Here is a 26768-nt window from a genome sequence, read left to right as displayed (position 1 = left end):
ATTGTTCAGCTTTCAGTGCCTTGTTCTTCCACTTCAAAATCGGCGCACAGACGAAGCAATCTATCACGCTGTGTCACCGGAACTAGAGGTGTAGCCCAATCAATACGGCGTATTTTCGTCGGAATACAGCGTACCTCCATGTTCTGGTCTATCCATTTCCTCACTCTCATTGGGTTTGGTTGTATATGGCACTGCTCGTGCCTTACAAATTGAGGAACGCATCTCGTTTTGAATGCTGTTTGGCCTTTACATCCTTGAGAGTGCACCAGTCATAATTTAAAACTTGTATTTACTCAAGCTGCTGTGTCTAGCTTTACCTTGGGAGACAGCGGAGGTGTTCAGATTGCCTTGATCGCTGGCCAATTTAGAATTACGTTCCGCCCTTTTGTACGACAAACACTTTCATTTTTTACGCTGTCTCATATTTTCAACTTTTACATTCGCAATACCCCTGGATTTAAGCTTTTCACCAGAGTTAGTTTTCAATTCCCTTTTTCCAACAGACCCTTCAAACTTCCCTTCAACTGTTCAGTGAACACTTTCTTTGTTACCATAGAAACGGTAGATCTAGTGTATTATTCCATTTTTTGACTGATAAAGTTGATCTGGGGATGAAGCCAGAAAGTGCTTTCGCTGTGCAACCCTGTCGTATGAATTTCAAGGTCGGTTATCTGAATAAAGTTCGAATCATACTCGCAGTCATTATATTGAGCATTTACTGCTCAGTTTTCGGGACCTTTTTGATGTGCCCCTACTTATTACACGCAAAGCATGTTTCATTCTTTCACGAGTCTTTCTGTGTTATGGTGTTCTAACTTATTGGCTTTTGTTTGGGATTGTCTCCCTTGCATCAGTTTGCAAAAGAAATATTGCTTAAATATTTCTTTGGTTTCTGGGCGTAATCTTTGTTAACACTCACCTCGTTTCTTACCCATTAATTCTGTGCGTCTTTTTTATCCATCACTATGGCTATGGTCAATTCAACAACTTTGTCGTAAGTAAACTTGGAGTCAGATAACAATTTTCGTTGGTTATTTTCATTTTGTAACCCACATACTAGTCAGACAGTCAACAAAGTATTCAGATAACGTACAGATGGCTGCCACTATCTCTCATGATCGGCTGTTCTATAATCCTATGTATACTAAGGTCGGAAAAAGTGTGACGAGATAGTGAGGAATTCAACCGACGTTTTCAGCTGTACTATAATCCTATGTACACCAAGGTCGAAAATAGTGTGACGAGATAGTTAGGAATTCAACCGACGTTTTCGGCTGTACTATAATCCTATGTACGCTAAGGTCGAAAAAAGTGTAACGACATGGCAAGTAATAAACTAACTTTTTCGGCTGTACTATAATCCTATGTACACTAAAGTCGAAAAATAGTGTGACGAGATGGTAAGGAATCAACCAACATTTCCGGCTGTACTATAAGATGAAGATGACCGCGTAGTCATCGAAACTTCACACTCTAATCTTCTACTGGGTGTGTTATAAGATGAAGATGACAGTGTAGTCATCAAAACGTCACACTCTAATCTTCTACCGGTTGTGTTATAAGAACATCTATTCTCTCAATTCATCTAGTTTATTCAACGTTGACAGAAAAAAATTCTCCCCGAGATTTATTAGTATCAACACGATCGAAATCCCATATATGTCGTTTGAAATTATGAGGATATAGTTTATGAAAATGCAATTAGCAATGAGAGGGACAGTTGTATCTGTAAGGATAATCTAAGAAATTTCTCTAACTATTACATCCTTAATAACATAATATACTGAAACATGATATATTAGTGAATTTGATAGGTCGGTATAATGAATAATTTTTGTAATAAGTTAAAAGATCGGGTAAAGAGAGTGGATGGTGTCTTTGTTTTTAAAAAGTTAACATTGAAGTCCCTGTAGTGATTGTATTATTACAAATGGTATTAAAAGCAAGGAGGAATATTTAAAGTTCTCTATTCGGTTAAAACTGTTTGAATACAATTGTTTAGCAACGCATACATGTACGCCAGTTCTGATTTACTAGAGTGAGGATTGAGACAAAAAAAAAAAAAAAAAAAAAAAAAAAAAAAAAAACCAAATAAACAACTCCTCCCCCCTAAAAATTCACTTCCGTTACCGCTACACAGAATATATGTTATATATAATATACATTTGGCTTATTTTTATTGTTCATTTTTTGTCAATAACAATGTTTTGCTTATTATTATGTTATTTTTGAGGCGACTTTTGTTTGCAGCATATTTTCATTTTTTGATTAAAAAAAAAAAAAAAATGACAATAAGCAAAAGAGTTCTTAAATGCTGAATTTTGATTTCAGAGCAGAGCTCGTATCTATTATATTACGTTTTTATGGTGTACCAGTTAAATCATTATCTATTAACAGTGATCTTTGAGGGACAGCTTGTTCATCACCAAGTCGTCCGGGGTTCGATTCCCGGAACGGACGTGAAAAGTTAAGAGATCGGCGAGTACTCCGGTTTCCTCCCACAATAAGACCCTTCCTGCTCTTACATCAGAGCCAACAATAAACTCACATGGTCAGGCAGGTGACCCCTTACCTGTTTATGTCCGTTCTGGGAATCGAACCCCGGCCGGCAAGGTGAAAGGCGTGCGTTCCCGTTGCGCCACTCGACCACCCTTTATCATGTTAATTATACCACACCCAACGTCGCGATCTATCCTTATATGAACATTATTAATACAACATAACATGATTATCAGTGTAACAATTAATGTTTCATGGTTGATACTGAAGCAGGCGTTATTTCCGGTAAATCATGCTGTTTAGAACTTCAACAAATGTTGTCTACTGCTTCACTAACTTTCCTGCTGCTGTTTATGGGGGTGGACTTAGCAGTGGGAAGAAATTGTATTAAAGACAGCATGTGATTATCGTTTCCTTTATCTCATGCTTTTATAGAACCGGAAGTTAACAGCATACAAGTAAATTTGTCTTTCCCTACAAGATCATTATTGTAGATATCAATAACACAGTAAAGTGATGATTGCAAAACATTACGTGACAATTTAGCTGGTATGTTAAAATGCTGATTAAAAAACAGGATATGACATTATAGCTGGTATGCCTGTACTCACTACATGCGGTGGCGTATATATACGGATATTACTGTCGTTTATCTACCCCAGTTTTAGATAGCTTCAAACTGTAACGGGGTTCACAAGTACGTTGTCACCACTGCCATCATGGCGAAAGTCACAGCGGCTTTCGTTCTTTTTGCGTTGTTTACGTTTACCCTTATGGATGTTCAAGGACAATCCACAACACCATCTCCGTCTCATCAGCCAGCGCCCAATCCACAGGACTATATGAGTATTTTGAATCAGGGTATAAAGCTGTTGAGTGGTAATTCGATGACGGGTGACTTACTACAGCAAGTGTCCAAAATCTCATCGCTTCTGCCAATGATGAACGAACAAACTTTGATGAACATTCTTCGAAATTTAAACATCAATGTAACAAGTTCTCAAATTGATGGTGCCCTCAAACTTGCACAAGGAGCATTATCGGCAGTGCAAACCCTACAGGAAAACAACACTAGTTTAAATCCTTTCGCGAAATCGCAGGAGTCTTACAGTCAAATAAGCTCAGAATGTAAAGGCTCTATGGGGATACTTGGTGCCCAGGTACTACAGCAGAAAACATGGGCCTTGGGAAGTAAGTACCTTCTGTGAAACACGAATTTGTATATCGATATAAATCAAGTTTACCTACCATTATAAACAAGGTAATGTTTGTGGAAGCTCTCCATACGAGTTATTTAATAAATTCATTTTAAATGAAATCGTGTCCATAATTGGCACTAGGTTCGAAAGGTTTCCATTTAAATTACAAAACCAAGAAAGGATCAAAATGGTTGTCATGTTAATATGTTGCATACAAAATTTTATAATCATTTTGAATGTGATTCCAGTTAAAATTACGTATTTAGTAGTTTAACTAAGTAGTTACAGAACCGTTATACAACTTCTTGTGTTATTCCGGTTTCATTTCGATTCATCTCTTCAGAGGCATACATGTATAATTGATATCAAACAGAAGTATTCCAGGTAAACAGTGTACAAAAACGTAGGTTTTGTGGTGTCCTTTTTATTTAATCGTTTAAGTCATATCATTATACACCATACATATATCAATGAAGCTTACCTTGTATCATGTATTTAAGTTGATCGGCGGGTAATAGGTTTGTTTAAATATTTTCTAAAATTGATTGATTGATTTTTTAATTAAAATAAATAAAATAGAAAAAACTGGATAATTGCTAATCTTATCTACAATAACTACATATTTTAATAAATGTTTAACTGAAAACTGATTGCCATCGCTAATATGACCTTGTTACTTAGGAATTTGAAGAAATATCGTTTATATTAAAAAGAAAAAAAGGTCTGTTATCCAGCTCTCTTATTTCTTTTGACAATATCTCTAAAACAAACAAAGCTGAACTCGTTTAATTTGAAATACGTGTTTTTTTTATTTATTGGTTTCTAATGTTTTTAAGCTCAGTATCAGAAGTGTGTAGTAATGCCAAATCAGAATTGGTCCACAATGAACAGCCATTATATTACACAATCCGGTAACCTGTGTTGCTATGTACATTCCATTGTAGATATGATATCGATAAAGGAGTCTCTCTAAAGCTCTCGTATGTTATCATTACATTTTAACTAAGAGGGTTCAGTACTTTGTTTATGTACTCAAACTTTCCTATATTTGTGTGTAATACAGAGGGAGATAACAAAGGAATAGTTTATCATTTAAGTTCTTAGTCTACATTTCATAATGTCATTTGAACACGATGTCACTAGATGACACTGAAGTTAACTAACTTATCACGTGTACATTTCATAATGTCATTTGAACATGATGTCACTAGATGACACTGAAGTTAACTAACTTATCACGTGTACATTTCATAATGTCATTTGAACACGATGTCACTAGATGACACTGAAGTTAACTAACTTATCACGTGTACATTTCATAATGTCATTTGAACACGATGTCACTAGATGACACTGAAGTTAACTAACTTATCACGTGTACATTTCATAATGTCATTTGAACATGATGTCACTAGATGACACTGAAGTTAACTAACTTATCACGTGTACATTTCATAATGTCATTTGAACACGATGTCACTAGATGACACTGAAGTTAACTAACTTATCACGTGTACATTTCATAATGTCATTTGAACACGATGTCACTTGATGACACTGAAGTACATTAACTTTTCACGTCTACATTTGATAATGTCATTTGAACACGATGTCACTGGAGGAAACTGAAGTACACGTTAACTTATCACGTGTACACTTCAAAATGTCATTTGAACACGATGTCACCGGATGACATTGAAGTACACTTTAACTTATCACGTTAACATTTTATAATGTGATTTGAACACGACGCACTGGATGACACTTAAGTACACTTTAATAATATGTGTGGGGCTGGGTATAAGAAGATAAGGGATGTGTGTGGGGCTGGTTATGGAAGATGAGGGATTTGTGTGGGGCTGGGTATAGAAGATAAGGGATTTGAGTGGGGCTGGGTATAGAAGATGAGGGATGTGATGTGTGGAGCTGGGCATAGAAGATAAGGGATGCGTGTGGGACTGGTTATGGAAGATAAGGTATGTGGTGTGGGGCTGGGTATAGAAGATGAGGGATGTGGTGTGTGGGGCTGGGTATAGAAGATGAGGGATGCGTGTGGGACTGGGTATGGAAGATAAGGGATTTGAGTTGGGCTGGGTATAGAAGATGAGGGATGTGATGTGTGGAGCTGGGTATAGAAGATGAGGAATGCGTGTGGGACTGGGTATGGAAGATAAGGGATGTGTGTGTGGCTGGGTATAAGAAGATAAGGGATTTGTGTGGGGCTGGTTATGGAAGATAAGGTATGTGGTGTGGGGCAGGGTATAGAAGATAAGGGATTTGTGTGGGGCTGGGTATAAGAAGATCAGGGATACGTGTGGGACTGGGTATGGAAGATAAGGTATGTGGTGTGGGGCTGGGTATAGAAGATGAGGGATACGTGTGGGACTGGGTATGGAAGATAAGGGATTTGTGTGGGGCTGGGTATATAAGATGAGGGATGTGATGTGTGGAGCTGGGTATAGAAAATGAGGGATGCGTGTGGGACTGGGTATGGAAGATAAGGGATTTGTGTGGGGCTGGGTATATAAGATGAGGGATGTGATGTGTGGAGCTGGGTATAGAAAATGAGGGATACGTGTGGGGCTGGGTATAGAAGATGAGGGATGTGATGTGGGGCTGGGTATAGAAGATGAGGGATGTGGTGTGGGGCTGGGTATTGAAAATGAGGGATACGTGTGGGACTGGGTATAGAAGATGAGGGATGTGTGTGGGGCTGGTTATGGAAGATAAGGGATGTGGTGTGTGGGGCTGGGTATAGAAGATGAGGGATGTGATGTGGGGCTGGGTATAGAAGATGAGGGATGTGTGTGGGGCTGGTTATGGAAGATAAGGTATGTGGTGTGGGGCTGGGTATAGAAGATGAGGGATGCGTGTGGGACTGGGTATAGAAGATGAGGGATGTGATGTGTGGAGCTGGGTATAGAAGATGAGGGATGTGATGTGTGGGGCTGGGTATGGAAGATACGGGATGTGTTTGGGGCTTGGTATAGGAAGATAAGGGATGTGTGTGGGACTGGGTATAGAAAGATAAGGGATGGGTGTGGGACTGGGTATAGAAAGATAAGGGATGTGTGTGGGACTGGGTATAGGAAGATAAGGGATGTGTGTGGGACTGGGTATAGAAAGATAAGGGATGTGTTTTGGGCTTGGTATGGAAGATGAAGGAAGATGTGTAGGGATGTCCTCCTCTTTAGAAATTAATGAAATTTTAACAAAACGAGTAGAATATCATTGCTTTGTAGATGTAACAAAACATACAGATATTTGGCACAATACATAGATATACGATTTCTTTAGCTTAAAAAAGTAACGATCAGTTATTACAGTTCTTATCGATAAGTGATAACTTAACCGAATCTAGAAACTACATGTGTTCTTTCCGTGTAATAAAGTAAATCATACATGATTTCAACGCTCTTGCGTCATTATTACCTAATATGGAATATTGTTTTGTAGTGATCGACGCCTGGGGAAAACCACAGTCTGGCATTTCGACAGGAAGTACTCATTGGCTTGGAAATTTCGATGAATGTTTAGCTATACAACCGGAAGTCAATGGCAAGACACCATTTGAAGTAACATATTGCGGAATTAGTTTTCCAATCCATATCACAGTAAGTAATTAAAATATAGAATGAAGGTAATACAAAACGTCGAGAAGATGTATATTTGAAATGCATATGTAGAAACATGACCTCGAATATCTTTCAACTGAAGGCATAAATTATAGAAAAAATGTATATTTAAAAAGCAACTTAATATCCTCCTAAACACGCAAAGCCTTCGTTGTACCACATATCATTATTTAACATCTTTAAGCAAGGAAACGGGTGTTAATAAAGACTAGTGGAAAACGCCACCCCATTAAAACCCAACCGAAATAACAACATAACAACAGGAAGTGCCATGTAAAACGACAATCTAAGAATCAAAGTTTGACGTCATAATCCCCTCTTCTTTGCATTACTTTAATTTCTTATGAAAGATGGTGAAGAATTTGATGAAAATGTGTATTTGTAGGACCAGACGGCTACGCTGTACTTGGGAATGTGTCTTCCGAAGACTTGCAACTATTATGATGTGCTAAATATCTCTAAAACGTGTAAGTCTGCTTCAACCATTTACTAATGATTATTACATTTCATTGAAGATTAAGTGTACAGGAAACATGCCAGCTAACGAAATCATATGTGTTATAACACAGGTATCTGTCGGTAGAACAAATATTTAGGATTATTATATTCTATCAGTTGAGTCGATCCCTGTGAAGAACCAATACTTGGGACTAAATTACATCTGGTAAGTCTATCCCTGTGAAGAACCAAAATTTGAGACTAAATATCTTAAGTTGAGTTGATCCCTGTGAAGAACCAACATTTGAGACTAAATTCCATCAGGTAAGTCTATCCCTGTGAAGAACAAACATTGGGGACTAAATTCCATCAGTTCAGTCGATCCCCCTGAAGAACCAAAATTTGAGACTAAATATCTTAAGTTGAGTTGATCCCTGTAAAGAACAAACATTTGGGACTAAATTCCATCTGGTAAGTCTATCCCTGTGAAGAACAAACATTTGGGACTAAATTCCATCAGTTCAGTCGATCCCCCTGAAGAACCAAAATATGAGACTAAATATCATAAGTTGAGTCGATCCCTGTGAAGAACAAACATCTGGGACTAAATTCCATCAGTTGAATCGAACACTGAAAAGAACCAACATATTGGACTAAATTGCATGAGGTAAGTATATTCCTGTGAAGAACCAATATTTGGGACCAAATTCCAACAGTTGAGTCGATCCCTGTAAAGAACCAACATTTGGGACTAAATTCCATCAGCTGAATCTATCCCTGTAAAACTAATAACTTTAAAATAAGTTACAGTATACATTTATGCCAAACGGTTAGAAAGGTAAACGTCTTTTGATTTCATACTAAATAGCATTCTTTCCCACTTTATTTATTCAGTTTGCATGTACCTAGGGCTAACATAAGCACACACTTTATTTAGAACAGACTGACGTAAGAACTTGATCTAATCACACAGAGGTACGATTTGTTGTCGTGAAAAATTGAGATAGGTAAACACTGAAACTATTGAATCGTTTAGGCATTCTGTTTTAAATGAATGATTTTTTTAGCTTGTTTGTTGTTTTTTGTTTGGTTTCTGTTGCTGCGTCGATTGTAAATGATATATTTGACTTAATATTTATAGGACAGATAGAAAATACACAGTTTTATGTCCTTCTAAGACCCGTCAAAAGTCTAGGAAGCGATTGAGAAATGTCAAACGTGATCGAGAGGAATGTTGAAATCTATAGATATAGACGGGGAATTGCACTAGCCCATAATTCAATTATCATTATATTTTTTTGTGTAAAAGAAATCTGTAATTTTGTAAGAACGTCACATACATGTGTATATTCTGAAACTTGCCACATTTCGAATTAATGAAAGTGTGTCATGCAGGTTATCACAAGTTTTGCGTACGAATCGTTCGCCAGCAGTATCTACTTACGACCTACAACAGTGTACGAAAGACGAATAAGTGAAAAACACCATTTGATATCAATTCGGAGCTAGATACAGCAGGGCCAAATATGTTACTTTTTAACATACGGCTGTTTCGTTCCTCAAGCACTTATCACACCCTAAATGCTTCATTGACACCACATTGAAACGATCTTGGCCAGAATATCTATTAATATAGAAAACAATACAGATAGTATGTATACAACGCGCTTGGCACAAAAAAAAAAAAAAAAAACAACAACAACAACACTGTTTTCCTAACTTTGAGGTTGTCGCTATTAAACTGCAACACAATTTCCCCCCTCCCCCTCCAAGATGCTGAGATGTTTCTCGACTTTACCATTACACCTATCCACATATGGATGGTTAAACGAGAAAGATCTATCAGCATGGTCGATCAACAAGAAAAATGAAACTTATACCCACTTGTCCTTCAAGCATGTTAATATAAAGTTTGTATTCCTGGCGACAACAACGCCCTGTCGTTGTGATAGCTTCACATGGGATTCCCTGCGTGGAAAGGAATGATAATTAAACCGTTCTGTATCAAACCCGCCAAATAAGAGTGCAGGATATTACTCTACTTCCCTTTGAACTCACTTTAAATCTATGGAAATAAAAGTCTGGCTTTCCTACCTGAATATAATGCACTTGCCTTTAAGCTTGTTGTACCATATTTATATTGCTAAGACAAGAAATTGTAACATTTGTTGACAAATTTTGAAGACGCTTACTCTTCCGGAAAACCTGGTCTTATTCTCCTTGTATTTTTACAGGAGTCTCCTCGTAAATCTTTCTTTTGTTCATAATTTGCCTTAGTTTTTTGGAATTTGAGTTTCGATTATGACAATTATGCCATGTTGGCATTTCCTTCATTTCTTTTGATAAGGAAAAAGACATGTGCCATTTATTTTTGAACTTAAAACATTATTTCGACCAGGCATTTTTATCGCAAACCTTTTGTAACTCTGTTAAGGTGATTTGCACTTGATATAGACTTGTAGAAACGTCGCCTAAAAGCGATGCCAAAAGGATTTACCATTGAACAAACCACCAAGCGACCTATAAGTGATTTCGCCTCTTTAAAGGGAGTATATTATAGAAGATGACACTCTTACATGCGTAACAACACTATCACTTTCAAAGCATAAGAAAACTAAAACAGAAGTAGGGTCCTCTGACTTATTCAATGCTACTGGCATCCCCAAGTCATTACACAGCGTACCAAATGCGATTTCTTATCTGGTGTCTCATACCTTTGTTATTTCTGTATTACATCAACCGGGTTAGCTAGCAATCATAAAATGATTGATAGTGTAGCCTAAAGAACGTTCACCATTCATTTAATAATCATGGTATTATAATAATCATTTTGTCCTGCCCGATGCTGTCTTGTAAATAAAAATGTGAGGATATTAGAGTCACTGTGTCTGTATTATTAAACAAAAACAAGAAATACTACGTCCACATGTATATATTACTTAATTAGAGTGTATGTCTAGTAACAGTTATAGTGCTTTGTGCCTACTATATATTGCAACAAGGTCTTTTCAGTGTTCATTTTTTATTAAGTTGAATGTAAGAGGATGCTATCGATGAAGAACTGAGTATATGGATTCTGTTTTTGAAAGTGAAACTGCTCGATACATTTTAGCTTATACACAGACATTTTAGATATAGATATTCCTTATTTGTCGTTGTAGTTGTATAATTTCATACAATATTCAAACTTAATACTGGGTGTTTTCTTAATGTTGTTCTAATGATAACTGATTATTATTATCCTACATTACGTGTATTACTATAATGATAATATGTTATTTTTGTATGTATATTCTAATATAATATATTATTTAATATTCTTTATTTATCATGTTCTATCAGCATAAGTTTTGATAAAATTTAATTAGGAAATGAAATGATAGGAAATATATCTGTTGCTTTAACCTATTTTATTATTATCATAAGATACACGAAATCTTATATATATATATATATATATATATATATATATATATATAAAATGATAGATGATAACAATTGGGTAGCCCATTTGATCTATTTTACTATCACGTTGATTTTGCGTGATACAACCATATCTAGAGATGCCTGGAGTCTTGACCTACTATAAACGTAGCAACACACCATGGCGACCATGTTTATAAAGTGAGACAGGAACGTCGGTTTCGCAATCAACGTGCCGAATACTGACTAACAAGGTGGAGAAAATAGATAACGAAATCAAAAATTAGTCATGATACAAAGATCAACCTCTATACGGTTTGACAGATATCTTTCAGCTACTTTTGTGATTAACTTGGCTCAGCACTGACAGTTGTCGGGTAACTGTACATAGATGAGACATCCTATGTCTGAGTCAGTTGTGAAATAAACATGGGTTATTGTGAAATGTATGTTTTCCTTTGTATGACGTAGATTAAGGATCGATAATAATGACATCGTTGTTTGATTTCAACCCAGAATGAGACGTTTTAACCAAACTGACATCATTTTCCACTTGTTATTCCCATGCTTAAAACTTAATCAACCTTCCAATTTCACTTCTGAAAATTATGATATTGAAAAAAAGTGGATCTATCGATTTTAAAAATAGATTTGTATATATAATTCACACCAACGTAATGGTGTTTGATTACAAAATCATATTTATACATTTTAAAAACGAATGGTCTGATATGATATGGTCAGATTGTGCTGCATGTGCGATAATGCATGGATATCGATATTACCAGCACAATGTATTTTTTTTTGATAAAATTAAGGAATATGGACAAAGTTCAAAAGTGATCCAAGTGGACTGGTAGTTTCTGTGACGGTAATGTTACTTTCGAGAAAATACTGTAATGTTATGTCATAATCTATTTTACAGTGGTTGCGTCAATCCCAGTGTCTCAACCCCTTAATGCTAATTACGCCTTATGTAAAACAGAAATTGAATACGACACACGGGCGATCGTTGCTATGTAAGTCTTGTTTAAATGTTTATCTCAGTAGTTGAATTAGGAGATGAATTTAAAGAAAGAAAGAAAATAATAATAAAAACGAAAGACGAACTCGTTGATTACACATGCATTCGATTTTTCCTGTGTTACTCCGTGTTTATTTATGTAACGAAACTTTCAATCTAGATAAGAAAAATGATAAAAATAGAGATCTTGAAAGCAATATGCTTCGATTTACACCTAATAAAGCATGTCTATATTCAGCTTAATGTCATCAGTAATAACTTTTTTTCAGAATTGTTTGTTCGTTTTTCCTGGCTTTGATGGTTTTTGCGACCATCTTTGACATATTCATCGTCTCTCCAGAATTGGAGAGAATAGCCAAGTCAACGGTTGTGGAAGTGGAGGACGCTTCTGATAAAACATCTAATGGGATATCCCAAATTTCCAAAGGTGAAAACGGAGTCAACCATCAGCAAATAGAACTCGAACTAAACGCTATTTCTCAGCACATTCAAACAAATGGAAATGATTCAGGATCCCTTTACAAAGTCCATGATGCCGGCGTCCGAACAAAGGTCAACAAACCTGTTTCAAATTATCCTGGTAAATAATGCTAAATTAACACTGTTACATACATGTATTTGCTTTCCATCATAACCCTACTATCTTCATGGAGGTTGATAGTATTAAGGTGATATATTCCAAGCCATATCTCTTTGTCGGAGATTACACCGTTTTGAAATAACTCCGAAATTATGCTTGTATAACTCGACCCTTCTGTAATTACAAAAAATTGTATCTCATCGTTTCGTTTGCAACTAGTTCTATCTTTATTAAATACAGCTTCCGGAAGTCGTTTATGTATTTTTAAAACTGATATATACATGGTATTTATTGTTATACATAATCTTCTTTCAAACAGGAATATGCGCAAAGCTAGTTTTGTCTTTTTCTGTATGGACTAACGGAAGAAAGCTACTGAGTACAGAACAAGCTGGTGGAACTTTAGGGGCCGTCAATGGCATTCGTTTCCTCAGCATGACCTGGGTCATACTCGGACATACCTACGTCTTCGCGTTATTATTTCAGACTTATGGTATGTATGAAGGGTTGGATTACGTGAGCAAGGATTTAAAACCTACTCAAAAAATACACTAAGTACGGTTCTTCTCAGCTTTCGTCTAATATTTTATCTGTACAATATCATACATAGCTATAGTTAAACTATCTTTAACAACGATACCTTCGTTTCATTTCTTACAGTAGGCTTCTGGTATATAAAAACGATATATTACCTCATGTTACTTAGAGCATTTTACAAGGTGTTTCCGAACAGCTCATCACATACTGCATTCCGTGAACCTGTTACATTATGTATCCCATGAATATATTATATAATTTCATCTTTTGTTAATATAACATAATGTATCCCGAGAATATATTACATCATGTATCCCATGAATATATTACATAATATATCCCATGAATATATTATATTATGCATTGCAACCATTGTCATTCCTGAATACGATCTTAAAGTGATATTTTTTTCAGTTTATTAAAGTCAATGTCATTTCTGAATACGACCCTAAAGCGACCTAGTTTTGTGTTTCAGTAAACATATTATTATTCCTGGTGCTTAATGCGATACAATTTTGTGTTTCAGTAAACCCACTGTCATTCATGCAAAAGATGTTAAAGCGACCAAGTTTTATGGCTATAGATAATGCACTGTTGTCTGTGGATACTTTCTTCACCCTAAGGTAATTTATTCTATTACTTAAAAGATCTAACACTGTTTGTCTAGTTCAAGCTAAATTTAAAATCAAAGTCAAAAGCGCTTGTTATTTACACAGACTCTGTTGTCATACCATGTTCTCAGCATAAAATCAGTTCTAAATATTGTCTGTTTTATATACAAGCTAGTATCATTAAGGAAGATATAATGCCGGTAATAAATAATGATTGGTAAAAGATTCGGCAAAAAACACCCAGAAAAACCCAGATGCATATAAAGATGACAGCTCAAATTTTATATTCAAACCGAGAAACCACAAAAGAGTAAATAAAATTTCCTTGCTTTATTTAAAACTTGTGATTTTGTAAGTGATCTGCTGTTTTCTTACTTAAATAATAGTATGATTTTTAAGTTGGATTATGGCGTTTTTGATGATTTTATCCGTGGTCTGCCGATTTCTAACATTGATATTGTTGATTATATCCGTGGTCAGGCCCATTTCTTACTTCAATAATAATGATATTTATTGTTGATTTTGTCAAATGTCCGCCGTCTCCTTCCTTTAGTAAATGTATATATTGTTGATTTTCTAACATTTATATTGATATTGACACTTGATTTTATCCGTGGTCTACAGATTTCCTATTTTTATATTGACATAGATTGTTGATTTTATCCGTGGTCTACAGATTTCTAACTATAATATTGATATTAACTGTTGATTTTATCCGTGGTCTACCGATTTCCTATTTTTATATTGACATAGATTGTTGATTTTATCCGTGGTCTACCGATTTCTAACTTTGATATTGATATTGATTTGTTTTTTTCAGTGGTCTGTTGGTTTCTTACTTGTTCATGAAGGAGATGAAAAGGGAGAGAGGTCGTATTAACTGGTTCATGTTCTACTTCCACAGGTTCTGGAGGCAAGTCTTATTAGACATATATAGAGTCGAATTAATAGTAAACAAAGAACTGCATTTCCGATAGTTCACTTTTGGTATAGAATACCCGAGACTAGTATCACAAAAGGGTCATAGGAAAACATAAACCTCATGTTCGATACAATTGAATTAAGTGAATTACTATGTTGTATCTAATTCAATTTTTATTGAAAAGTATTCTCTTGCTCGTCCTTATACAATCCCTTAATCTCATTTGGAATTATAATACGTCTTATCGTTATCAGCTGTTCGTTAGTATATACGTTATTTTTGCTTTTATTAACATTGTTCTCATTTGAGAACGTGACATTATTTACTTGGATTGAACAAGGTTTACCTGGCGGGTGACGTCAATGAAGCAGAAAACGCTTACTTTTTCCGTGACAACAGATAGTATTTTACTTGTATTTTTTCAAGGATATCCCTATAATTCTGTGTTTGTTGAATATTTTTTAAAACGAAATAGTCAGTCAATTTCAATATAGAATTATTTTCATATTTTATTATATAGGATATAAAGATATAACTTTTTCAAAAAGATCGCAACGTCTTTCATTCTCGCATGATTAAACTTTGATTCTTGATGTTCAACTCAATCTTATTACCTATTCAATTAAACTGTTTCTGTAAACACCATGACTGTAACCTTATAGAAGTTTCAGCATTTCTGTTTCTAAACCGCTGTTCTGAGTCTAGAACCTTCTACAACGTGGCGTATTTCTAGGCCTAATAAGAGAAGTAACAAGTTCAATCCTTGCTTGCAAGTACGCACCTCTTGCATTTAAGAGTTTCGCAATGCCCTCATTGTGCATCAGTTTTTCTGTTTAGGTTGACACCGCCATACATGCTAGTAATGATGATAGATATTGCCCTGTTCCGTTACTTTGGAGATGGTCCTACGTGGACGCCGTTTGGATTCGAAATTGATTTCTGTAAGGATTCCTGGTGGACCAATCTAATATATTTGAACAATTTTCTCAAAGTCGACAAACAGGTAAGTAGAAAATAATTGAATGCCTAGAAGTCTACTTTTTTTCTATTTGTTTGGTTCGTTTTTACTCGTAAACAACTAGGGTTTATTTTGGCAGGACCTCATTGAGGTAGCTGTTGGCTACTTCACTGACGGTTGGAATGTCCTGTGTTATATCGTATCCCCTCTAATTACAAGTAATTGTGTTTATATAATACATTGAAATAAATTATATGATATTTTATATTAGCGACCTAGTTATGTAATAATGTCTACTTATAGTGTTTTGCCTGGTCGTGGTATCTGGCCAATGACATGCAGTTCTACGTTATCAGTCCTCTTTTGTTGGTCCCGCTCTACTTGTAAGTACTCAACAAGCGAACAGAGCAGTTTTTAAAACCTACAAACATCGTTGTATGAAACTGACCTGCATTAAGATATTTGATATATTGTTGAGTAATCATTTCATCTGACGTACTTTAAGAAGACTAGTTTACAGTTTTATATACAAATATTTATCATATATCGATGTGTCATAAATAATTATAAACAATCACGATCATAGTCAAATATAAAGAGTGGCTTCAGAATGTATACAGACATGAATGACACGAAAGTAAGATATTACAATACAAAACAATTACATTTATTTTTCTTCATGCATATTTGTTATAATTTTCTTATTTTTATTTTTCTCAGTTCGAAAAAAATTGGAGGATTCGTTTGTGCCATGTTCTTGTTGGGTGTAACAATAACTCCTGCCGTTATTTCCGCACACTATCAGCTGCCATCTTCGCAGTTCACGCTTATACCAAGCCCGTAAGTCTTCTTCTCTTAACTTGTCTACAAAAAATTGATAAAATCGATGGCATAGCTACGGATATGTTCATCTTTTGCCTGATGTGTTTTTTGCATTATCTCATTTTCTTGTGGAAAATAACATATTCTGACTAACGGATGTCACAATACTAAGAATAAGCGGTTGTTTCAGTCACGCTGCCAACTACTTCCCGGAGTACTACATCAAACCCTACTGCCGTATGGGACCCTATATTGTGGGGATTTTGACCGGATATATCCTTTACAAGACTGGCAACAAATATAAAATTTCAAAGGTAGGTTTATCAATATATAGTGCTGATAATTTCGATTTTCTTTTGTAGATTATCGTCCACACAGCAGTTTGTTCCTGTATTGATCTCATTCATGTACGTTTTAGTATTCTCACGAAGCAAGAAAATCATGTCGTTATAATATTAACTAAAACCACAGTAGGGTCAAAAGATTGTACATGAGAGACAATACAAATACAGAATAAGGGAGACGAATGATGAATTTAAATGCAACACGCAGATGTATTGTTCTGCAGAGGACTCACTTTAAATCCTACGCGGTTATTTAGGAAATTCAAAACTGGTCTAATGAAATTCAAAAGTAAGATAAAGAGGTATTCTAGCCCCATAATTCCATAAATATATTCATTTACGTACATCTGATAATTTCAAAAGACCATCAAATACACGTCTACTCTGAACCACGCCACCTTTCAAATGACCTAACACGTGACTTGCATGTAGAGGCAAACTTCGAAAAATAGAAATACATCAGCAGTGTTTACCATCTACCATCTCGGTTCAAGTAGATAATGTTGAGTTCTCAAATGAGAACACGATATACAACAAAGGAACTAACAGGCAAACTAATGAGCATCAAACATATCCAACTTCATATCACACAAGGAAATAAAATATTTCTCAATGAAATCACTATGACGACCATCAAAACTTCATCAATCTGCATCTTTTGAAACCATGTTTCGATTGAAACTTTTAATAAACGCTGCGCTATTTTGAAAAATATAATGAAACTTTCACATATTAAGTAACAAGGTGCATTCCATCTATCACATATTTACACGTCTTTCATTAATGTTAGTGTGATTTTGCCACTGTGTTCATATAGGTATAGGTATTTTCTGTTATCTTAAGCTCCCGGATAAATATATTTAGAGCTACATGAAAGACACAAGTCTTTGAATAATTTAGCAAAAGGAGAGTAAATATAACACCCGAAACAATATTGTGATTGAATTTATGTTGACCAGGATGAATGAATTACAGAGAAGCGAGACTTTCTGCCGCTTCATAGAGTTAGCTATATCTGCATTTAGTTTCTGTTTATTTTCACTGCAAATGTTATGATCTGATTGGCCAAAAATGAGCAACAAATTCTAAACATTTTCTTTTTCACTGGAGTAAACATATGTGAAATATAACCGAAAATTCTTTTTCGCTGCGAAAATTGTAATAAATTGCAGCATGAAAAAATAAATCGAGATAAACGATTTAAGTGTACAGCTGTGTTTGCATTTCAGCCATTGAACCTTTTGATTTGGGCTTTTGTGGCAGCTTTGGCATGTGTTGTGTTGTATGGCACATATCAAGAGTCTAATGGTCACCCCATGAGTGTTAGTATCGCGGCCATGTACAACGCTCTCCACAAAAGTCTGTGGGGGGTCTGTGTCTCCTGGGTCGTGTTTGCATGCGTCACTGGAAATGGAGGTAAATTGACCTGCAGAACTGCATGACCGAAGATTCGAAGAATCAAATTTGTTTTTATAAAGGAAAACTTAGCTAAACTAATATCGAATCAAATAACAAACATGCATAATTAAATTCAATAAATAATATCGATGTCACAATAGTAATCAAGTAACAAATAAATAACTAAATGATACTATACCTATTACAGTTACATGTGCAGATTATCAATTTTTTTTCTTTAAAATAATCGGAAAATCCACTTTTCAGGATATGTGAACACTCTTTTATCCTGGAGTCCGTTCGTGCCCCTGGGACGTCTCACATATTGCGCCTATCTTGTCCATCCAATAATCATGGCTGCGTATTACAAAATGCTTAGACAAGGTGTTTATGCAACGGACTTCAGCATAGTACGTATGTCATTGGAATGGGTTTGTAAAGTTGTCCGTTAGTGAGTTTACGGAACAGTTGAATATATAACTAAAGCAATGTATGTTAAATAGGAAGTTCTTATAACACAACCAGTAAAAGAGTAAGAGTGTGATTTTTCGATAACTACACGGTCAGCCTCATAAGAAAATAACTAGTGTGAAGGATACTACCACTGACGCATGTAGTGTGCGAGATGGTAAGGAATCAACCAACTGACTTAAACAAAGCGTGGCCGAATTGAGTTTGATCATCTTGTGTATTTGTTGGTGTATAAGCTGTTTACCACACTAGTAATTTTCAGATGAAAGTGGCCGTGTAGTCATCGAAACGTCGCACTTAAATCTTCTACCGGTTGTGTTACAAGAACTTGTGTTCTACCAACCTGAAGAAGCTGTTCCAAAATTAGCAATAGATATACTTAATACATAGGACATATTGTATGAATTGAACTATTTTTTTCTTTGTTAACATATACACGATGTAGTTTTTTAAAGTTACTATTTCTTGGACACAATTAATAAATTGAAATAAATCGATTTCTTTATATATGAAATATCTATTGTAATTGATCAATCTTTTGAAAATTTTCCTCTTTGTATTTTGAAAACCCTTGAAATTAATTATTTTCAGCTTTTATATGGAATGAAAATATTTCAAATCTACTTTTGCATTATATACATTCACGAATACGTCATTGTAACCTAAATCAATGCATAGTGATTTATGTCATCATTAAAGTAATATTCAAAGGTGATGATTTTTTTTATATTTGAAATTATATTTTTAATAATCAATAAATAATTCGGATTAAGACGAACATGCAATCACTTGCAAGGACTTCTCTATACTTAAAACTAAATGTAATTTATCAAAAAAGAGTCACATGGATAAGTTAAAACGACATAATATTAATGGTTGCGAAGAACAGATTGCACGTATTATTTGTCGAACTGTCATTTTGTAAAATTTTGAACATTTTTCTTTTTTTTTTATTCTTCAGATTTACTTGTTCTTTGGGCACTTGGTGCTTTCCTACATGGTGGCGTTTGTCGTTTCCCTGGCGTTCGAATCTCCAATGATGGGACTCGAGAGGACAATTCTAAAGAAAGACAAGAAGAAATAGATCTTAAAAAGAAGACGCATAGATACATAAATAGAACGCATACATCAGTTTCTTTTCCTTTTTCTTTTGAAAATAATTTATACACAACACTTTTTTCTAAGTAAAGTAACAGCAAATACAATTAGACATTCAGCATTACTGTGCTTTCAAATACTGTATAGGTTCTTATGCTCATATTTTCGATATTTCTGTGAAACATTAAAAAGACGAAAAAACAATGTCGAGACATGCATAGGCTTTTCTATGTCATCCATATCAGTATCCTCTCTGCTTCATGCCTGCAAGTAAAGATGTAAAAAACATTCAACGTTAAAAAAGAGAAAAACGAATATATCAATCTAGCGTCGATAGGGACAGGATATTTCAAGCAAATCCTTTATCTCATTTTTGGGAAATCACTATTTCATTCCTAAAAATTTTCATTTCATTCACTTTAAGATTTTGATATGATTACCTTGAACAATGAACTGGGAGTACAAATATATTTTTATAATGATTTCACTCAATACTAATTAATATTTCATACAGGATTGACATATTATGCTTGATCACAAGCCAGAGTCAGGTGTTATATACTTTTATCAAATATAGTCAAATCTTTCTGAACCTTAATCTTTAGAAAACAATTATATGATTCAAAACTGATCGGTGTTTATTTATAAAGCAAATGGAAGTTCAATTAATGTGTAACTAAAATTATTTCTTTCTTCTTTCGTTTACCATATAACATTTGATCCGGTGACAACTATTGTGATTCTGTAGTCAGACTGATCTATATGGCATTGCCACGCAGTAAATTGGGTGTAAATGGTTTTACCATTTACGATCAGGAATCGCCATTTGATATTACTTACCATCTTTCCTCTGTTTCTGGTAAATGTGTAATATGCACGGATGTTGTATTGTCTTTTTCAAATGAATTGATGAAATCATAGATTGTGAGTTACATAATTTACAAATCACTGTTTTTTGGCTGTCATTTATAGTAACATACTTTCAGTAAAACATATGAAACTGAGTTACATTAGAAGTTTGATATAGAGCTTGATCATTGAAATGTATGTATGTCCAGATAACTAATGTTAAAAAGACCACTATAATGCATTAATAGATCCTTATCCTGGATAACTATTGTTAGCTCACCTGGCCCAAAGGGCCACGTGAGCTTATGCCAAAGCGCGGCGTCCGTCGTCCGTCCGTTCTGCGTCCGTCAACTTTTCATTTAAACAACATCTTCTGAAATACAGAAAGGCGTAGAGTTATCATATTTGGCTGGAAGGTTCCTTTGATGAAGCCTAACAAAATTTGCAAACAGAAATGACCTTGACCCATATTCAAGGTCACAGAGGTCAAATGTGTTAAACCTTTAAACGACTTCTTCCAAAATACCGGAAGGCCTAGAATCATTATATATGGCTGGAAGGTTCCATTGATGAAGCCCAACAAAGTTTGGCTGGGAGTTTTCTTGACATGATTTGGACAAAATTATAAAGACCTTTCACAGTGGCGTCACACTGTTCCAAAAAAGATATATTTGGCCACGCCCACTGGAGGTTTGGAGGGCTTGGGATAAGTAATGTCTTGCTTGGGATAAGTAATGTTATGCTTGGGATAAGTAATGTTACATAGTGAAAAAATACATGTGAGCCAATAACTTATGTTCTGCATTAAAATAAAGAAAACATGATCGGAAAGGGGATTTCAAGAGCTTCATTTTGATGTAAGATTCTTTATAATCATAGTACAAATAAATAAGAAATTTTAAGTAGAAGCCATTTGCGATGCAGTGTTTACCTGTCTACAGTAAACTGTTATCAGTAGGTCTCCGTTGGGCGGGGCTTAACTGACTAATGATATGCATGAAAGGTCTTATTATTGGTTTTGAGCTAGGATTATGGTTTATAATCACATATACCTTAATTTTTCCTGTCTTTATATTTAATTGTTGCTATATATTGTTGACATGTGCAAGTCTCAAATATGTTGTATCTGTGTTTGTAAACAATGATCTAAAGGACAAGTAAGCTTCTGCTGTCTTGAGTCATCCGTCCAGCTATAACTAAGAGTTTTTTCTGCTGTATTGTTTGACCATCTTCTTTCCTTGATTTTAAAAGAAAACTCAAAATTATATTTAACTGGAAACATCGTAAGAAAGTCTAAATTCAACTTTGCACAGATAAGGGACAGAACCCATATGGAGTAATTTGTCAAATATAGTACTGTTGGCCATAAAGATCCAGGTGAGCGATACAGGCCCTCTGGGCCTCTTGTTAAAATGGCCCATATAATACATTTATATATCCTTTTCCCGGATAACTTATGTTAAAATGACGAGTATGAGAATACATTTATGTATTCTCATCGAAGACAACCTATGTTAAAATATCGACTATGGGAAAACAAAGAGAACATATGTCTAAATATATAAGCTGTATGTTTTCGAAGGTGAAGAAAGACAAAAGTGACGTGCCTCTGTCCAACGTTGATGACATTAAATGTACTGTGTATGATTTAATATATCTTGGTGGAACCAAAGGACCGTTAAGACAAATGATGTTCTGCAGAGAACACCGGCGTTATGTTAAACAGTATGCAACAATATTTCAACGTCCTTGGTCATTCTATTATGTCGATCAGTGTCCGTCTTCCGTACTAATGACGTAAGGACACATGTAAAAAAAGAAAAGAAAATATCAACATATCAACATGATCATAATTTAAACTCAAAGTAGTTAAAACTAGGGCAAAATATGGAATATAAACAAAACAAAAAACAAAAAAGACGAAAAGCAGAATAAGATCAGGTGTTCCGGAAGAGTAAGCGTCTTGTGAAAACATTCGCAATGTAAACCTTGGTCAATCCAAGTAAGTAATTTCATATCCTCAAATGAGAGCCAGGTTTACAACAACGAAACAAACAGATGAACTAACGAGTATGAAACATGTCCAGCTCCCTATCGCACAAAGAAATAGAATAGTTCTCAAAGAAATCACTATGATTGACTGTAAAACTTTAACCCAATAATTTTCATCAACCTACATCTTTTGAAATCTTGTGTTTGGAGTTTGTCCGTCAGTTGACGACTTCTTGCACGAAAATCGTGATAATGTGAACAGGCACTTGAAAACAGCGGTATGTAAACGATATGTTGTGGATGCATGGTTATTGCTATCAAGAAATGAAAAATTCATTGTCTGGGAAATTGAAATCATCATGTTTATCATACAGCTTGGTGGAAAATCTGTCCATGTTTGTTTCGTTACAAGAAAAGATCGAGGTAGGCAGTTAATGAAGTAGAGTCTACCCTGCGTGTGGCACAGGTCACTGATCATAAAACTCTTTAACGTAAAGAGCTTATATCAAGAAATAAACTCAATACCCTCTTTCACTCATGTTAAACATCAGTTGTATAAACAATCGACAAATCATTCCATTAAAATCACAGATATAATTCATGAATCATTGACATTCACAATGACAAGAAATAGATACAATAACTCTTTCATTCATGTTTCATCAGATATATGGACAATCAACAAAACATTCCATTAAAATGACTTTCCTTACATAAAAAAGGTATTACCTTGTATGCATTTAGCTATAAAATTATGACAAATTCTACTATTATTACAGCACAGGGGAAATAGTGAATTTAGCAAGTTGTTAAAACATCTTGAATTATCTTTTCTGTCACGTCCAGTATGACGTTAGGATACACTAACGTCTTTTAGCAGAACCACACCAAGGAATACAGACGTAAAGATGAAATGTGCACTTGCGCAACGGCAGAACAAACACGTGATGGAATATATTAATGATCGAATGGATAACATACCAGATAAACTCATCCCTTCTACGTAACTATTTGCATCCGGCGATGACGTCAGTGGGAGGGGACACGTTACCTTTCTACACTCGCGTGCCTTTATTGCATAGGTAGTCGTTTAATACAAGAACACTGACTAGTATTACAGAAGTAGAAATGACAGAATACAGGTACATAATGGAAAGGTTTATATACTTACATAGTATATCATTAGGTATGGGGATTTATACCTACATCTTCTTGACATGTGTTTTTTCATATCCCGATTTATACAAACTGTGAGTAGAGGTGTTTACGTCATATATATGGTAAACATAAAGCAAATGAGCAAAAGTGATTGTATACGAAAATTTTACATAATTAATGACAGATTAACGTACATTCAATTTATTCAATAAATATTCTATGGTACGTGTTCTAGACGACCATTAACTGAGAACAGTATGTGTACGAAAGCAGTCTTAGATATATTGGATAACATGTTTATCACCAGATAGTGTTGTATATAGCCAGTGCTTGTGTACCCGTTATCAGCTGACGTGTTACTCTCTATTACCGATATCTCCACCTATCAACCACTGGTTTGTGTCTCTGTCACTGATGATATCAGATCCTTATGACACCTAACCAGTCTGTATGGCCTGTTGGGATTGTGTAATCCGGTTTGAATAAATCACAAAATTAGAATGTACGATCTGATAAAGCCAGGTCATCCCACACACCCTCCCACACAACATCACACACACACCACCACACAATCTCCCAAACACTCTCCCAAACACTCTCCCATACACCATCACTCACATCACACACACACGCCTTCACACACACGCGCTTTCACACATACCCTCACACAATCTCTCACACACCATCACACAATCTCTCACACACGCTTTCACACACCATCACATACACCTTCACACACACTCTCACACAATCTTCCATACACCCTCTCACATTCCCTCACGCCCTTCACACACACACACACACACACACACACACACACACACACACACACACACACGCACCACGCACGCACACACACACACATACACACCCTCACACATACATACATACACACACACACGCACGCACACACACACTCTCACACTCACAGAAACGCTCACACATACACAGACACGCACTATAATTTCACATCAATCACCTTCATCATTATCATAATCAGTCATCAACCATGCTGGTCATTTATAATAATCATCATCATCATCATCATCATCATCATCATCATCATCATCATCATCATCATCATATACATTACCATTACAGTTAAGGTCACTGTTCTCAACGGGTTTAGCTTTCGGATGTGATAAAGGTTCATTGATCTCATAAAAAGTGAATGTAAAATGAATTGGATTTCATACCTAAACAGCGTTTTATAAAGACCGATGCAATATCTAAGATGTCATATTTTCTCTCTACAGCATTTTTTCCTGATAAAACGTCTTTAAAATATGATTTCATGAAGATGTCACGAGGATTTCATGAAAATATCATATCAAAATCAGAACTTTAAGCCTATTACAGCACTGCTAAATCACACGATTGTACCGACAGCAGAACATACCCCGGTCGGTCCCTACAGAAGGACATACACAGGTCAGTCCCGACAGTAGAACATAACCAAGTTAATTCCTGACAGCAGAACATACCCAGGTCAGTCCCGGCAGTAGGACATACCCAGGTCAGTCCCGAGAGTAGGACATACCCAGGTCAGTCCCTACAGTAGGACATACCCAGGTCAGTCCCGTCAGTAGGACATACACAGGTCAGTCCCGACAGTAGAACATAACCAAGTTAATTCCTGACAGCAGAACATACCCAGGTCAGTCCCGGCAGTAGGACATACCCAGGTCAGTCCCGAGAGTAGGACATACCCAGGTCAGTTCCGACAGTAGAACATAACCAAGTTAATTCCTGACAGCAGAACATACCCAGGTCAGTCCCGGCAGTAGGACATACCCAGGTCAGTCCCGAGAGTAGGACATACCCAGGTCAGTCCCGGCAGTAGGACATACCCAGGTCAGTCCCGAGAGTAGGACATACCCAGGTCAGTCCCTACAGTAGGACATACCCAGGTCAGTCCCGACAGAAGGTCATACCCAGGTCAGTCCAGACAGTAGGTCATACCAAGGTCAGTACCTACAGTAGGACATGCCCAGGTTATTCCCGACAGTAGGACATACCTAGGCCAGTCACAAAAGTAGGACATACCAAACTTTGTCCCGACAGCAGAATATACCCAGGTCAGTCCCGACAGTAGGTCATACCAAGGTCAGTCCCGACAGTGGGACATGCCCAGGTCAGTCTCGACAGTAAGACATACGCAGGTCAGTCCCGACAGTAGGTCATACCTAGTTCAGTCCCGACAGTGGGAAATGCCCAGGTCAGTCTCGACAGTAAGACATACCTAGTTCAGTCCCGACAGTGGGACATGCCCAGGTCAGTCTCGACAGTAAGACATACCCAGGTCAGTCCCGACAGTAGGTCATACACAGGTCAGTCACAAACGTAGGACATACACAGGTCAGTCACAAACGTAGGACATACCTTACTTACATTGATCGTTCTGACCTTGATCGTCCTTAACTTGATCGCAATTACCTGAATCATAGTTACACTGATCATAATTACCTTAAAAATAGTTACACTGATCATAATTACCTAAACCATAGTTACACTGATCATAACTACTTAAACCATAGTTACACTGATCATAACTACCTAAATCATAGTTACACTGATCATAATTACCTAAACCATAGTTACACTGATCATAACTACTTAAACCATAGTTACACTGATCATAATTACCTTGATCGCAGTTACATTGATGGCAATGATATTGATCGTAAGTTCAGATATGACGTAAGAACAAATAAACGTACACATAATGTTTAGTATTGATAACCATATTTGGGTGGACTGACCCGTTCTACCTGCTACTTTAGGTAGGTAGATAACAACGAACCGCCATC

General features: G+C 35.9%; 1 protein-coding gene across 1 annotated transcript; it reads left to right on the top strand.

Annotated features, from left to right (window-relative positions):
• Positions 1 to 611: 611 nt before the first annotated feature.
• Positions 612 to 19965, top strand: LOC132559914 (O-acyltransferase like protein-like). Its single transcript, XM_060224544.1, has 16 exons — positions 612 to 662; positions 3168 to 3690; positions 7155 to 7312; positions 7719 to 7800; positions 12120 to 12213; positions 12488 to 12798; positions 13118 to 13291; positions 13862 to 13958; positions 14767 to 14859; positions 15706 to 15871; positions 16130 to 16209; positions 16547 to 16666; positions 16839 to 16962; positions 18222 to 18408; positions 18658 to 18800; positions 19823 to 19965. Exons 1-16 carry the CDS (start codon positions 612 to 614, stop codon positions 19943 to 19945), a joined length of 2526 nt encoding a protein of 841 aa, XP_060080527.1. The 3' UTR covers positions 19946 to 19965.
• The last annotated feature ends 6803 nt before the right edge of the window (positions 19966 to 26768 follow it).

This window comes from Ylistrum balloti, unplaced genomic scaffold (assembly GCF_031769215.1).
Source record: "Ylistrum balloti isolate Yb309-2 unplaced genomic scaffold, AGI_CSIRO_Ybal_v1 Utg370992, whole genome shotgun sequence".
NCBI classification, from domain to species: domain Eukaryota; kingdom Metazoa; phylum Mollusca; class Bivalvia; order Pectinida; family Pectinidae; genus Ylistrum; species Ylistrum balloti.
Note: the sequence above shows the minus strand (reverse complement) of the source record. Positions and strands in the feature narration are given on the sequence as shown.

Excerpts from the sequence above, each read along its gene's own strand:
- LOC132559914 (XM_060224544.1), top strand. The coding sequence starts at position 612 with ATGAAGCCAGAAAGTGCTTTCGCTGTGCAACCCTGTCGTATGAATTTC. Across the intron at positions 7,313-7,718 it reads GTTTTCCAATCCATATCACA|GACCAGACGGCTACGCTGTA; the intron begins GTAAGTAATTAA and ends GTGTATTTGTAG. Across the intron at positions 16,667-16,838 it reads TTCACGCTTATACCAAGCCC|TCACGCTGCCAACTACTTCC; the intron begins GTAAGTCTTCTT and ends CGGTTGTTTCAG.